Genomic DNA, 16,252 nt, shown 5'->3' with positions numbered 1-16,252 from the left:
GGCCCTGAAGTCTCAGCCAGCCCGCCCCTCTGCCTGTCCCCCGTCCTGGTCTGCAAACCTGTGACCGGGCCCTGGGGCCGGGGAGGCGGCTGGCAGAGGGCGCACACCGGAGGGGGGCTGGTCTGTGCCCGTCTCGGGGCCTCCTGCACCGCCGGCAGCCAGGCCTCCGGGAGGAGAGTGGGTTGGCTTCAGCAGTTGAAAGGGGAGCGCTGACACAAGGCTTGCCCTGGGAGTTCTGAAGAAGCCCGAAGAGCCTGAGCGGAGGGGGACTTCCACGTTGCCAACCACCCAGCTCCAGCCAGATCCTACCAGATCCAACCCCAGCAGCTCCTACCTCTCCAGAGCAGGGCCTGGAAGAAGAATCGAAGCCAAGAGAGACGAGGAAAGGGCGGCAGGACCGACCCAGGGATGTCAGCAGGCTGTGGCCTCAGACCTTCCCCAGCCCCACGCGGGCCTTTCTCCCGTGCCCACCGGACCAGACACACATCACCATGCCGGGGACCAGGACACATTTTATTGACCTGATAGAGCGGAGATACTCCCCCGACCCTGCCACGTCCTTTCACACAGGTGTGCAAAAGGGGACCCTCTCACGGCAAAGAGATCTTTCAGAGTCCCGCCAGGGACAGAACCAGGGGCTTCCCTGGGTGTGGCCTGGGGCCTCAGTCCTGGGTGCTGGCCTTCAGCATTGCTTTGTACTTCCCTGTCAGCTCCTTGGGTAAGGGCACCAGGCCCGGGCAGGGCACCTGCCCTTCCACCTCGCAGATACACTCCCGCAGGCAGTACTTTCGGGGCCCAAAGTGGGCTGGGTGAGATAGCTGCTTTTTCTCCTGCTCCTCCTCCTCCAGGGTTTCCCTGCCGAAGAGCACAGAGAGCAACAGGTGTGGGAACAGCGCTCTGAGCCTCTAGGCAGCGTGGGACTTCTTGGCCAAGTGCACCCCACCAGCGGCCAGGGAGACCTGGCTCTCCCGTGCCTCTCAGCCTGCTCCCCGACCCCGACCCCAAAGTCTGCCGGCCCTCCCCCACAGGCCTCCCAGGTCACCCGGCCCACGCAGGCCCACACAGGCCCACACAGCAGCGGTCAGCCTCCCTCCGGCCCAGGGGCAGCCCCAGCTCTGAGGCAGCACAAGGCCAGGGGGAGGGGCCTGCAAAGGCCTCTGTGCGCTTCCTCCAAGACGCACTTTCTTGGCTTCCTTCCCCTTCCTCTTTCCATCCACGTAAAGAGAAAGGACGAATCCCCAACACATACCGGGGTTAGACACCCACCAGCTCTAAGGAGAGATTCTTACGGACAGGTGGCTGCAACCGCCCAGGCAAGTGTTTCCACAGCACCTCAGCTTCCCGTGGAGCCGAGGAGGCAGGGCGGTCTCCGACCCCACCTCCCAGCGGAGGGAGGGAGAGCTCACACAGGCTCGGTGACTTACAGCCCCACAGCTGGGGATCTGGGGAGCCGCAAGGCCCCACCGGACGGCCTCTGCAGCCCATGAGCTCCGGCTGGTGCGCACCCTCCTGGCGCTCCTTTTCTCCCTCCCTCCGTGCTGAGACATTTGCTCCCCTCCAGGTCAGGCCCAGCAACTCACTTGTTCTTCCCTAGGATTTTCCTGATGTGCTCCATGATCTCCTTATTGCTCTTGGTCTCCACATCCACGAGGACCTGCTCCCCAGAATCTGGAAATGGGAAGCAAAGGGGACAAAAAGTGCTAAGGATTGGGCAGCACGCTCCTCAGCCTCAAGTCACGGTGACCAGTTTGCTTTTAGTGGTGAAGCATTTTAACAATAAGATAAATATGTTTGTCTACATAACCCATAATGATACCCTTCTTTTTTCCGTATTTCTTTAAACATGAGCAAAACTGAGGTATGTACAAAAGCATACTATTTACTTACTTTTATTTATTTATTTGAGAGAAAGCACACACACAAGCAGGGAGGGGCAGAGGGAGAGGGAGAAGCAGACTCCCGCTGAGCAGGGAGCCCAACACGAGGCTCGATCCCAGGACCCTGAGATCATAACCTGAGCTGAAGGCAGACGCTTCACCGACTGAGCCACCCAGGCACCCCATAAAGCATACTATTTTAATGGAAAGCAATTTTCCATTTCCATGTCATGGATAGAATCGTCAATATCCTTAAGATGACAATTCTCCCCAAACTAGGCCATGGATTCAGTGCAATCTCTATCAAAATCCTAGCAGGTGTTTTTGTAGAAACTGGTAAGTCGAGTCTCAGATTCATGCAAAGGACCCAAAGTAGCCAAAATAATTTTGAAAAACAAGAAAATGGGAGGATGTTCATGTTCCAATTTCAAATTTACTATAAGCTACAGTAACCAAGACAGTGTGGTATTAGCGTAAGAACATACTACAGAGCAATGGAACAGAACTGAGTCCAGAAATAAACTCATATTTTTGGCCAACTGTCAGCAAAGATGCCAACGCAATTCAACAAGGTAATGAATGAATTTATACCTTTAGTGCACAGCATTAAAAAAAAAAAGGAAAAAAAACCTGAAATTGGATCAGAGACCTAAATGTATGAGTTAAAGCCTCTATTAAACTTCTAGAAGAGGGGTGCCTGGGTGGCTCAGTCGGTTAAGTGTCTGCCTTCAGCTCAGGTCATGATCCCAGAGTCCTGGGATCAAGCCCCACATTGGGCTCCCTGCTCAGTGGGGAGTCTGCTTCTCCCTCTCCTTCTGTCTCTCTCCCCAGCTTGTACTCTCTCAAATAAATAAATAAAATCTTTAAAAAAAAAAAAACTTCTAGAAGAGAACAAAGGAAGTCTTCATAGCCTTCTAGGCAAAGATTTTTAGGTATGACATCAAAAACATGGTCCATTAAGGAAGTAATTTGATAAATTAAAATTCATCAAAGTTCAAAACTTATGTTTCAAAAGATACTAAAAGCTGGGGCGTGTGGCTGGCTCAGTCAGTGGAACGTGCGACTCTTGATCTCGAGGTCGTGAGTTTGGGCCCCACATTGAGTGTAGAGATGACTTAAAAATAAACTTAAAAAAAAAGATACTAAAAGCCAGAGTCTGGGAGAAAATATTCATAACGCATACACCTGATAAAGGATTTCTATCCCGACTACATAAAGAACTCTCACAACTCCTTAAGACTATCCAACTAAAAATACAAAATAAACATTTAACAAAAATTAATAACAGTTAATAATTAGCACATAAAAAGATACTATTCATCCATCATTAGTCATTAAAATGCAAATTAAAACCACAGGGCGATATTGGAGTGGCTCAAAATTGTTTAAATGGGTAACGCAAGTGCCAGGGAGAATGCAGAATAACTGAACTTTCCTACATGGCTGGTAGAAGTGCCACTTTAGCCAGTGAATACACAGAGAAAGGAAAGAAAGAAAAAGATTGGAAAGGAAGTTAAAACTGCATTTGCAGATAGAATAATTGTGTATATTGAAAATCCTAAGGAATTTAGAAAATAAAACCTACTAGAAATAATAAGCAAGGTGGCAAGACACGAGGCCCACACACAAAAATCAACTGGGCTTCTATAAAGTTGCAACCAAACAACTGGGAAATGAATTGTTTTTTTAAATACTTTTCACAGTAGTCACAAAACATACTCCACATTGTTAAAATGCCTATTTCTCCTCAAAATGATCTATAATGTAACTCCAATCAAAATCCCAGCAAGCGGGGAGCCTGGCTGGCTCAATCAGGAGAGCATGTGACCCTCGATTACAGGGTCATGAGTTCAAACCCCACACTGGGCATGGAGCCTACTAAAAATAAAAAAATAAAAAATAAAAAAAATCCCAGCAAGCTTTTATCTAGAAACTGATAAGCAGATTTGGCAGGACGCCTAGATGCCACAGCCAGTTAAGCATCCAGATTCTTGATTTTACCTCAGGTCATGATTGAGGGTCATGAGATCAAGCCCTGCATTGGGCTCCATGCTCAGAGCAGAGTCTTCTTGGGATTTTCTCTCTCCCTCTGCCCCTCCCACCCGCTCGCATGCACTCTCTAATAAATAAATAGATCTTTTTTAAAAAGTTAATATATAAATGCAAAGAACGTACAACTGCCAAAGTAATTTTGGAAAAAAAAAAAAAAGATTTAAAACTACCTGATCCTAAAGACTTACTATAAAGCCACAAACCAAGACAGTGTGGTATAGCCTAAGGACATACAGATCAGTGAGAAGATGAAGTCAGAAATATAAAGTCAAATGGTATTTTTGTGTGGTAAAATACACATAACAAAAGTTACCATTTTAACCATCTTAACGTGTGTAATTCTGTAGTTTCTTTCTGTCCCTATGGACTTGCCCGTTCCAGACATTTAAATAAACGGAATGCTATTATCTGTGGCCTTCTTGTGTCTGCCTTCTCTCACTTGGCTTATGTTTTCAAGTTCACCTGGGTTGTAGCATTTGTTGGTACTTTGTGCCTCTTCATGGCTGAGTAATATTCCACTGAATGGAGCTATATCAAGTTTTGCTTATCCATTCAGAGTCGACTGAGTTTTGATAAAAACGCCAAGGAAACTAAATTAGGGAAAGGATGGGTCATTCACCACGTGGTGCTGAAACACCTGAGTATCCCAAACCTAAAACCAAAAACAAGCCTCAGTCCCCAGCACACTTAATCCACAAAGAACTCAGCCTCTAGCAAAGACCCAAATATGAAACCTACAATGATAAAACTTCCAAAGGACACAGAGGAGAAAATCTTTGCCACCCTGGGGTAGACGGAGACTCCTGGACAGACACAGAAAGCACAAACCATAAAAGAAAACAACTGACAAGCCGGAGTTCTTCCAGATGAAACTTGTGCTCTCCCAAAGACCCCATCACGAAAAGAAAGCCAAAGCTGAGAGAAAAGAGTCACAATGCACCTACCCAACCAAACAACCTCACCCAGAAGAGAGAGAATTCAGTGAGAAAACGAACAACCTAGTTTTTTTTTTTTTTAATGGACAAAAGATTCAAAATAGACTCTTTATGAAAGAAATCTGTGAACGGCCAATAAGCACATGAAAAGATACTGGGAAAACGCAAATTAAAACTTTGATGAGGGGTGCTTGGGTGGCTCAGTCATTAAGCATCTGCCTTCAGCTCAGGTCATGATCCCGGGGTCCTGGGATCGAGCCCCACATCGGGCTCCCTGCTCAGCGGGAAGCCTGCTTCTCCCTCTCCCACTCCCCCTGCTTGTGTTGCCTCTCTCGCTGTCAAATAAATCAATAAAATCTTAAAAAAAAAAAAAAAACAACCTTTGATGAACCCTGAAAGACTAAAATTTTAAATATTTATGGGGCACCAGGTTGGCTCAGTCAGTTAAGCGTCCTACTCTTGGTTTCGGCTCAGGTCATGATCTCGGCGTCCTAAGATTGAGCCCTATGTCAGGGTCCATGCTGGGCACAGAGCCTGCTTAAGATTCTCTCTCCCTCTCCGTCTGTCCCCCACCCTGACCCCGCTTGCGCTCTTTAAAAAAAAGAAATTTAACGTGGTAAAGAGAATGACCCCAAAACATGTCCCTGTCCTACTCCCCCAGAATGTGTGAAGAGGTCACCTTAGTGGCAAAAGGGGCTGTGCAGATATGAGTCAAGTTAAGGCCTGAAGTTGGGCCCATTCTCCCGGGTCACAGCCTAAATGACTCACACGGCCCTTAACATCAGAGAACCTATCCGGGCAGTGGTCCAAGGGGCACATGACCATGGAAGACCAGCCAGATAGGCCATGTTGCTGTCCTTGAAGATGGAGGAAGGGGCCGCAAGCCAAAGAATGGGGGTGGCCCCTAGGAGCTGGAAAAGCCCCGTGAAAGAATTTGCCCCCGAGCCTCCAGAAAGGAAGGCTCTGCTGACACCCCTTGATTTCTGTCCACTTCGGCTTCTACAGAAATGTAAGAAATGTGTGTTGTAAGCCACCAAGTCTGCGCTAACTTGTTATGCAGCCACAGGGAACACGCCGCTAACAGTGGGTGAGGATGGGGAGCCGCCAGGGCTCCCACGCCCTGCTGACTGCAGGCGAGACGGGCGCTGGTTCGAGAAAGCGGTTCAGCAGCGCCTAAGAACATTACATACCGATCCTAGGGCCCAGCAACCCCACCCCGAGGCGCATGCCCAGGTCCACAGGACAACTTGTTCCAACCTTTGGAAGGTGCGGAGGCGCGCAAGCTCCGAGGAGCCAAAACTAGAAACGGCCCTCGACAGCCCCGGAGGCCCTCCGGGGGAGCAGCCGGCCCACAGCGCCACGGTCTGGGACCTGGCCATTTCGGGAGTCCCTGCTGGGTGGCCCAGACCGGCTCGGGCCTGCACCGCCATCCGAGGCGCCTCCCACCAGACTTCCCTCCAGAGATGTCCCACCTGCTCTGCCATCCGAGGGCTTTCCCTGCCTCCCCCTCCCCTTATCACCAATAAATCTTCTAACTCTGCCTCGGCACTTAACAAAAAACCCCATGTCATCAACAGGGGAATGGATGAATAAACCGATATATTCCCACAGTGGGACACTTGGCACTAAAAATGAATCCACTACGGACAGATGTAACAGATGAGTCTCAAAAACATGATGTGTAAAAGCCAGACCCAGCAGAACACACACCGTGCAACCACCCCTAGGACGTTCCAAAACAAAAGTGATCTACGGAGAAGTCCGAGCGGCGGCCGCCCCTGGTGGAAGGGGGAATTCAGGCGGAATCCCCTGGAAAGCCGCACCTGGGGACTTTCTAGTCAGAGATGCTCCGTATCATCCCTTGCAGAGCGGGAACACAGCTACGTAGCAATTGTCAGAACTGATCAATTTACGCACAGAAGACCCGTGTGTTTCATTACGGGTAAATTATACCTCAATGAAATTAACTGTTTAAAATGCAAACAAAATTCATCCACAAAACTGCTACCACATCACCATTCTCTTCACCCACCTGACCTCGCTCTAGGCTTCTTTCATAGCACTTGTGCTCTGGGATCCTGTCTGGCTAAGCTTCTTGTCCTTTCGGTCTCCTCCTGCTACGCTATCATCCCTACGAGGGCAGAGACCTTTGTCCCCACAGCTCCCTGACACCCCAGGCACTGTGCCTGGGCCCAGCGGCCACGCCACACGTATTTGCCGAATGGATTTAAGATCAGCATCATTCTGCTTCCTGAAGCATCTCCCAAACTACACTTCATGTGGTTCTTACAACCATGTAAGGCACATGCTGGACCTTCACCTGAGAAACAAAGCAATGGGAACACGACTCGCTCAGGGTTGGAATGACTGAGTAGAGAGCGGAGCCAAACATCTGGTCTGACTTCCAGGCACTGAGCCCAATAGAACCGAACAGACATTCATTCTGTGCCTCGTGGGAAAAGACAGCATCGTGGAAGTGTGTGGCCCGGAAAGGACACACAAAGATACACACACTGCTCAAGAGGACATGGCCAGCACTGAGCAGGCAGCTGGGGGAGACCGGGAAGGGACAACGTAAGGGTGCAGGGAGGGCTTCCTGGAAGAAGTGGTGCCCAAGTGGAATCTCAGAAAGATTTTAAAAATAAATCAATAAGCAAAGCAGCACGGGATTTCCGGCAGAGGGACCAGCATGAGGAAAGGCAGCAAAGCGAGGTGTGGCAAGGGAATTTGGAAAAACCAGCTGTACGCTGTGAGGCACGTAGAAAGATGTGGGGGCAACAGGAGATGGGGCTGGAGAAACAGGGGAAGAGTCCAGACCTCAGTGGCCACTGTGTGCCACGGTCCAAAGCCAGTGATGAGGGGCGCCTGGGTGGCTCAGTCGTTAAGCGTCTGCCTTCAGCTCAGGTCATGATCTCAGGGTCCTGGGATCGAGCCCCACATCAGGCTCTCTGCTCAGCGGAAAGCCTGCTTCTCCCTCTCCCACTCCCCTGCTTGTGTTCCCTCTCTCACTGTGTCTCTCTGTCAGATAAATAAATAAAATCTTTAAAAAAAGAAAAAAAAAAACAAGGCCAGTGATGGAAGTAAGGGACGTTTACAAAAGCTCATAGCTCAGATCCCCCAAGCACTATGGTGGGAGGAAGGGATGGGAAGAAAGACCCTCCCGGCCTTGGCAGAGGCCACACTCACCCAAATAGAACCGCAGGAAGGGGGACGGCGTCATGTTCTTAAACATCATAATCTGTACCCAAGGATTTTTGTACTGGATCTGAGGTATGTTGAAAAACACAAACTTCCTGCAAAAGGGAAGAAATTAAACCTGTGAAACAGAGTTAATTTGAAATGCTGTGCACCTGTTTATTTTTTGAAGGAGATAGTCCAGAACTTTCATCCAATTCTCAGGGGACCCTGCCCCACAAAAAGGCTGAGAAAAGCAGCCGTCAGGAATTTATTAGTATATTCTCTGAACAGTGGGTGTCAGGACTTGTGGCTTGTCATTTGAGGGAAAAGACATCTGTACCCCTACCTCACACTGCACACTAACCTAAAACTCACTGAGCAGAAGAATAAATGTAAACATAAAACTATGAAATGTCCCAGATCTTGGGTGCTGGTTAGACAGATGTATTCATTCCTAAGCAGAAGCTCATCAAGCTGTATACTTCATGTAAATTGTACCATAATTTTAAAATAAATGAAAGCAAACATGGAGAATACCTTTAAACTTAGGTTTAAAACACAGATAAATAGACCACCTTATAACTTTTATATGGCAAAATTTACCAGAAACAAAATCAACATTTGCCAAATCAGAAGAAAAATGTTTGTAAAACATAAAACAAAAAGGCTAATTCCTTTGGTAAAGTTTTACACATCATTAAGATTTACAATCCAGGGGCGCCTGGGTGGCTCAGTCGGTTAACTGTCCAACTCTTGATTTCGGCTCACATCATGATCTCAGGGTCATGGGATCGAGCCCCACATCGGGCTCCACGCTCAGCACAGAGTCTGCTTGGGATTCTCTCCCTTCCCCTCTGCCCCCATGCACTCACCCAAACGCACACACTCTCTTTCTCTCAAATAAATAAATAAATAAAATCTTAAAAAAAAATGTTTTACAGTTCAGCCACAAAAGCCACAAACAGGCAGAAACCCAAAGAGCCTATCATCTTATGAAGAGATTCTCAATACCTTCCCAATAGTCATGTAAGTTAAAATAGGATTCTTTTCCACCTGTTAGATTGCTAAAGATTAAAAAAAAACAACAAAAAGAAGTTACAGAAATCAGGATACACTTCCTTAAGAATTGGTTTAACCTCTTTGGAGGTCAATTTGGAACTAGCAAAATATAGAAAGCATAGATCTTGACAGTGATTTCACTGCTTTTAGACATTTTTACACCTGACTGCAAAGACATTATTTGTTACAGCAAAGGAACAGAAACAACAAACGTCCTTCGAGAGAGGACTAATTAGGACACAGCTACATGTCTGGATCCCTCTCCACCTGCTCTCCATCCTAAAGTGCTAACCTACATGGGCTATGAGGTGGGCTTCCTTGACCTCTGACTTCATGTTGGGTTTGGCCAACAATGAGTGCTGGCAAGACTGAAAGGAGAGGGCAGAGTCAAAGTATTCTTTCCCTGACTCATCTCCTGGCTGAGTCCCAGGCTCCTGTCAGGCAGCCCTCTCCCCATCACTTCTGCAAGCCTAGACCTGAGGTCCTGCACGGTCCCTTATGGTTTCTTTTCCCCATCCTTGCCCATACCTCTGTAAATAGTCCCTTAATTAAAGGCTCCCCAAATGATCCTAATTTAAATGTGCCCTCTCCTTCCTCCTGCGACCCTGCCCCACATCAGATGACAGACAGGTGCGAGTGATACATGGGACAGTAACACAGTCACCCAGCTTTACCACTTCTCAGCTGTCTGAGCCAGGACAAGTTACTGCTCTGTGCCTCAGTGTTTATACCAAGATGCTGGCAATGCAGGACAACCAGTCCATAGTGGAGCTTGTAAACCGTTTTTAAGATGAATTGATAGAATCAACAGAAGGCGACTGTGTGACCATTTACTTGGGGAGACTTCCATAACCGGGGCAGAATCTGCAAGCAAAACAAAGCAAAAGCAAGGACAATTATTAACTCCAGGGAAAACAAAAAGCTTTGCAAAAACAAAAAGGAAAAAATAATCATAGTACTCTAATTGGTCCAACTGTGTACAGTGTTCACAGTCGTATTAATTTAAACATTGAATATTCTTCTAGCCAAAGCTCTGAAATGACTATCCTGGGAGGATGAAGAGCTGAGTAATATGCATGTGTTGGGTTGGGGAATGGCAATAGTGGGGAAAGAGCTAAATTCTCATCTTCCATAGTGGCAAGACAACAGATAAAGCCTAAACCTAGAAAAGGAAGAAACAGCTCTCCAAGTATGGTATTTAACTATGCAAGGGAAACGCTAATGAAATGGTTAGAGTTGTAGAAGTTGTTGCCTCTAGGGGAGGCAGTGGAGGTAAGGTCCTACTATATGCCTTGTTGCATCACGACAGCACACAAGGCTCGAAGCTCCAAAGCTGAATTTACCTTCCTGGGCTTATGACGTCTCTGCTCAATTACCACCCCACAGCAGAGGATCTCAACATCGTACAAAGAAACCAGGGCATATCCATGCAGGAATTGCTCACACCTAGAACTACTAGGGCAAAAACTCAACAGGAATTTGTTTGTGTTGTTTTTTTGTTTTTAAAAGATTTATTTATTTATTTGAGAGAGAGAGAGAGAAAGCACACAGTGGGGAGGGGTAGAGGGAGAGAGAATCTCGGGGAGACTCCCTGCTGAGCATGAAGCCCGACGTAGGCCTCCATCTCATGACCTGAGCCAAAATCAAGAGTCAGACACTTAACCAAATGAGCCACCCAGGTGCCCCCCGACAGGAAGATGTAAACGGTTTGTGAAACCTGAGAACAAAGTTGATAATGGTAGGTAACCTTTAGTTGAGCACCTGCTGTACATGCCAGACACCTTAGGCATTTTAATACTTGAATCCTCACAATGACCCTGCAAGGTGGGGTTTTGTAACTAAGCAAACAGGTCAGAAAAGTAAACTGCCCTAGGTCACGCAACCAGTAAATGAAAGAAGAGGGCTGTGTGCAGCTGGACCTCAGCCACTCTTCTGTCACCATCAAATTACCAAATTCACCTAGATCCTGAGGCTCAGGATGGACAGAGAACTCAAAAAATGCTAGCAGCTGTTATTTTTTTATTGCACCTGAAAGGCAAGAACATCTGGCAAAGGTGAGCAGGGACTTAGCCCTCAGACACTAAGGCAGCTCCCCACACACCCAGCAGACACCCGAGACTATGGCTGGCCTGGGGAAGTATACTGGTGTACTTGGAATGGAGGTGATCCAGGGAGGGACAGCTGAAATGCTAAGGGTATATGAACAAGCAAAGGCCGGTGGGGCTGGAAAGGGCAAGTCCAGTAGACTCAAACCCAAGGGCACGAAATCCACAAGGGCATACACAGGCTCTTACCATTCGGAACAATGAAGCACAGAATGGCTGTTTGGCTCTTATTTACCTACAGGGTATTAAAATACTTGAACTGCAAGTATAAGGCCTGCAGGTCTATTCTGATAGACTGATCATTTAAAAAACCAGAGATTTATATAAAAATCTGAATTTCTGGCTTCTTGACAAGTCAGAAATTCTCCGTGGGCCCACATGGCTAAGCCGTAGCCAAGCAGTGAATGGCCCCTGGGTGACAGGGCACATTTTCCCAATCTGAGCGGGCCCATCCAGACTGCTTCCCTCCTTTCTGGTACTGCCCCACCTCTGCTGATTCCTAGCGTGGACGGATGGGATGCACAGTGAGTTATGAAGGAGTATCCGGGTGCCCATTCACCCCTAGACCCAGGTCTTCCAGAAGCCATCAGCCCACCTGTTCCCATGCAAGCAGCTACAAGTTTTTGGCTTCACCTGTGGACAACAAATAGCTAGGAGGTAGCTTCTGGCTATCCTGAACAGCTGTGCAGCAAAAGCCCCTCACCAGTGGGGGACCATACCCTACTGGGAGCACTTCCCCAGCCCATTTTGATCCACCCCATACACCCAGTCCCAAAGCTTCTGAAGGACAAGACTTCTTCTTAGGCACTGTTGAATCCCCAGCTCACAGCATGGGGCCAAGCATTCAGTAGGCAATCAGTAAATTTATACTTAATACCTGAAAAGCCCAAAGCACTGCTGCTGCCTCAAGGTTCAATTCAAACACTTCTTTTCTAAGCTTCCATTTAAGGAGCTCTCACTCTGCTCCATGCTGAAAAGCCACCCCAAGGAGTTTAAGGTGGGGGTGGGGGTGGGGGGTGGCGGTGGGGGTATGGAGCCTGGGGCTACACAGCTGACATAATCAATTATGAGAGGGACAAGTCCTGCAGCGGAGAAGCACGTTCACAGCTACGGCTCACCACCACTCACCAGCCAGCGTGGTGCCCTGGGCAAGCAAGTTACTAACATCTCTGTGCGTTTCTTCATCCCTAGAATAGGGATAACCATGGGGCTTCTATAAACATCAAATGAGACAATGCATGACAAACATTCAGAAGCACGCCGCACACAGAAGGGCTCAGTAAGTGCTAGCAGCTGTTACTTCTTTCACTACATCCCACAGCGGCTCTGGACATAGGTATCATGCCAGTTTGGGACAATAAGGAGCAACTCGCCCAAAGCCAGCAGTTGTTAGAGCTGGGACCTAAACAGGGTCTGTGGCCTCTGGGCTTGGCTCCATCCAGAGCAGAACGTGCGCCGCTGCTCCCCACTGCTCGCCGGCCAGGCACAGGTAGTTAAGGAGACTCCGGCCTCCCCGGGTTAGCCTAGTCCTCCAGCGGGGAGGTAGGGGAAGGGGTGGGGGACCCTTGTCCTCCGCTCCCCGACCTCAGTCACGACTGCCCCTGGCACAGCGCGGCCCTGCTGTCCTCAGTCTCCTCGTCTGTAAAATGGGGCCAATGGCACCCAGCTCAGGAGGCCAGCCTCGGGATTAAGTAGCACCCAGAGCAGCTCCAGGTCTCAGCGTTACTAGCACGTCATTACAGCGAGCAGGGTACGTCCGCGCGGCCTGGGGGCGGCCTCAAAGGGCTCCGACTGACCTGGCGCCCTCGCCCAGCTCCCCGTGCGTGTTGTAGTTCACCGTCATGACCTTCACTGAGTCCTTGAACACTACGTCTCCCTGGCCCAGGTACTGGAGGGTGCGGCGGATCGGGAAGCGGCCCTTCATGGGCATGGCGGCGGAGGGGTCGGGCCGCGAGCTTAGCCGCGAGGACAGACCCAAAGCAGCCGACGCTGCTGGCCCGACGAACCTCACACCGCTTCCCCTCCTCGCTGGTTTCCACTTCCCGCGCAGACGCACAGGAGACGCCTCCCGGCGGGCAGCGCGCGCGCGCGCCGGGGAGCAGCTTGGAACTTGTAGTCCCGGCCAGCGTTGGCTTAGGGTTTGGGGCGGGGATCCCGCTAGTACACCTTCGCTTTAGAACACCCACCCGGAACTTATGCTTTTCACACTCTGTAAATTAGCCTCTCCCCACCCCCACCCCGCAAGGGAAAATATTTTTAAATAGACTCAAACTCAGTCAAACAACAGAATTACAGTTGGAAATAAATCAAGAAGAGCTGCGTTCAGATGCCAAGTGGGCTACTAACTTGCTCTTCAACCTCAAGTTTTTCTTTTTCTTTTTTTTTTTAAGATTTTTATTTACTTATTTGACAGAGAGACAGCGAGAGAGGGAACACAAGCAGGGGGAGTGGGAGAGGGAGAAGCAGGCTCCCCACTGAGCAGGGAGCCCGATGCGGGGCTCCATCCCAGGACTCTGGGATCATGACCTGAGCCGAAGGCAGATGCTCAACGACTGAGCCACCCAGGCGCCCAAATAAGTCAGTTTTTCTCTCTCAACTTCTCCGGATTCAAAATGAAGTGTTCCAAGTGCACAATTTCTAACATTTACTATAAAAACTGATTTGCAAAAGGGTGGGGGGGGAAAGGCAAGTTTGGAAACTACCCCTTCCTGGTTCACCCACTTCACAGCTCTGGACCACAATTTGTTCGTAAGTGAAAGGTGGATGAGATGCATTTCTGAAGTATGCTTACTGATCTAAGAAAGTTTATACTTCTTCACTTTTGAAGGATAATTTTGCCAGATATAGAATTCTTGGTGAATGGGGGTTTTCTTTCAATGCTTTAAATATTTTACTCCACTTTTCTTGAATGTTCCTGAGGAGTAGTCAGCTATAATTCTTTGTCTTTTCTGTAAGATTTTTTCTTCTTCTGGCTTCTTTCAAGATTTTCTCTGGTTTATGCAGTTTGAATAAGATATACCTACATACAGATGGGGCGCCTGGGTGGCCGGGAATGTTAAGCCTCAGCCTCTTGGTTTCCGCTGAGGTCACCATCTCAGGGTCCAGATATCTCAACCCTGAGTGGGGCTTGGTTCTCAGCAGGGAGTCTGCTTGAGAGTCCCCTCTTCCTCTGCCCCTCCCCCAAGCACACTTTCTCTCAAATAATCTTTTTTTTTATTTTATTATGTTATGTTAGTCACCATACATTACATCATTAGTTTTTGATGCAATGTTCCATGATTCATTGTGTGTAACACCCAGTGCTCCATGCAGAACGTGCCCTCTTTAATACCCATCACCAGGCTAACCCATCCTCCCACTCCCCTCCCCTCTCTCAAATAATCTTAAAAAAAAGATATACCTATGTATAGACATTTGATATTTATCCTACTTGATATTGATCCTACTCTGAGCTTCCAGGATCTGTCATTAATTTTGGAAGGTTCTCAGCCATCATTACCTCAAATATTTCTTCTCCCTTCATTCTTTTTTTTCTTCTGGTGTTCCAGTTACATATATTACATCTTCTGAAATTGTCACATTGTTTTCGGATATTTTGTTCTGGGTTTGTTTTTCATTCTTTTCTCTCAGCATTTCAGTTAGGGAAGTTTCTATTGACCTATCTTCAAGCTCACTGATTCTTTCCGCAGTTGTGTCCAGTTGGCTGATGAGCCCTTTAAAGGTATTCTTCATTTGTTAGTGTTTTTGATTTGCTAACATTTCCTGTTGACTATTTCTAAGAGTTTTCTTATCTCTACTTACATTACCCATATGTTCTTGCATACTATTTTTTATCTTGAGACTCTTTAATATATTTATCAGTTATTTTAAATTTCCTGATAATTCCAACATCTGTGTCATAGAAATCTGATGCTTGCTGTGTCTCATCAACTGTGTTTTTTTTTTTAATTGCCTTTTAGCATGCTTAAAATTTTTTGCTGAAGGCCCAACAATATTGGCTGTATTGGATAATAGGAACTTAAGTAAATGAACCTCTAGAATGAGGATTTATGTTAATCTGGCTAGGAGCTGAGTTGTGTTTAATGTTTGCTGTAGCTCTAGGTCCAGAGGCTTCAAATTCCTCTAGTGTCTTTGTGGTGGTAAGGTGTGTGTGGGGGGGGTGGGTGGGAAGCATTCTATAATCTGATGAAATCTCAGTATTTAGTGGGCCTGTGTCTTTGGGCTATGACCTTCACAAGTATTTCTTTCTTTTTTTTTTTTAAGATTTTTATTTATTTATTTTAACAGAGATAGAGAGCACAAGCAGGCAGAGCGGTAGACAGAGGGAGAGGGAGAAGCAGGCTCTCCGCCGAGCAGGGAGCCCAATGCGGAGCTCGATCCCAGGACCCAGGGATCATGACCTGAGCCGAAGGCAGCGGCTTAACCGACTGAGCCACCCAGGCACCCCTGGTATTCTTAATCTCATTCTCTGATATTATAATAAATAAATAAATAAATATTCTTAATCTCATTCTGTGATATTATAATAAATAAATAATTTTTATATATATATATATATTTGTGGTCTTTCTTCCTGACTCATGAAACCCTTGTAATTTCCCTAATGATAATATAGGAGCATCTTTTATTTCTTTAAGATTTTATTTTTAAGTAATCTCTATACCCAACGTGGGCTGAAACTCACAACCCCGAGATCAAGACTCACATCCTCCACTGACTGAGCTAGCCAGGTGCCCCCGGGAGCATTTTTTGTCATAATATCTGGGTTTTGTCCCTGTTCCTGAATTAGCTCTGGAGAGATAAAGATGAAAAGAGCATCTTTTGTTATCATAATAAGCCCCTTTTAACCACACCAGTTAATGCAAATGAGGGGGCTTTTGGAAACCCCCTAAGGATGGGCGTTTGGTTGCCACAGATGATTAGTTGGAATTTTCAGCCCCAGCCCCCTAACCTCTGGGGAGGGGAAAGGGGCTGGAGGTTGAGTTAATCACAAATGGCCAATGATTTTAATCAATCATGCCTATGTAATGAAGCCTCCATTAAAAAT

The 16,252-nt window shown here is 47.5% G+C and overlaps 1 protein-coding gene and 1 long non-coding RNA gene across 4 annotated transcripts in view; one reads left to right on the top strand and one right to left on the bottom strand.

Moving 5' to 3' along the window:
- The window catches only part of MRPS25 (mitochondrial ribosomal protein S25), a 65,540-nt gene extending 52,272 nt beyond the window's left edge, over positions 1-13,268 (bottom strand). For 2 of the 3 annotated variants that reach the window (XM_081801745.1, XM_081801754.1), the window contains exons 1-3: positions 13,002-13,268; positions 8,051-8,157; positions 1,581-1,668 (exon numbers count right to left, since the gene is read on the bottom strand). In XM_081801745.1, coding sequence (XP_081657871.1) covers positions 1,581-1,668; positions 8,051-8,157; positions 13,002-13,135 — 329 coding nt within the window. In that variant the 5' untranslated portion in view covers positions 13,136-13,268. Of the gene's footprint in view, positions 1-494; positions 856-1,580; positions 1,669-8,050; positions 8,158-13,001 lie in introns of those variants that run through there. The other variant, XM_081801739.1, reaches the window with a different exon arrangement.
- A 101-nt stretch (positions 13,269-13,369) lies between these two features.
- Positions 13,370-15,752, top strand: LOC145716824 (uncharacterized). The gene is made up of 2 exons (XR_014139736.1): positions 13,370-13,568; positions 15,493-15,752. It is a non-coding gene; the product is annotated as an uncharacterized LOC145716824 (long non-coding RNA).
- Positions 15,753-16,252: the final 500 nt, after the last annotated feature.

Source organism: Leptonychotes weddellii, chromosome 1 (assembly GCF_054177405.1).
Source record: "Leptonychotes weddellii isolate Sample4059 chromosome 1, ASM5417740v2, whole genome shotgun sequence".
In the NCBI taxonomy this organism is placed as follows: Eukaryota; Metazoa; Chordata; class Mammalia; order Carnivora; family Phocidae; genus Leptonychotes; species Leptonychotes weddellii.
The sequence above is the reverse complement of the archived record's forward strand: the minus strand, read 5'-3'. Positions and strand labels throughout refer to the sequence as shown.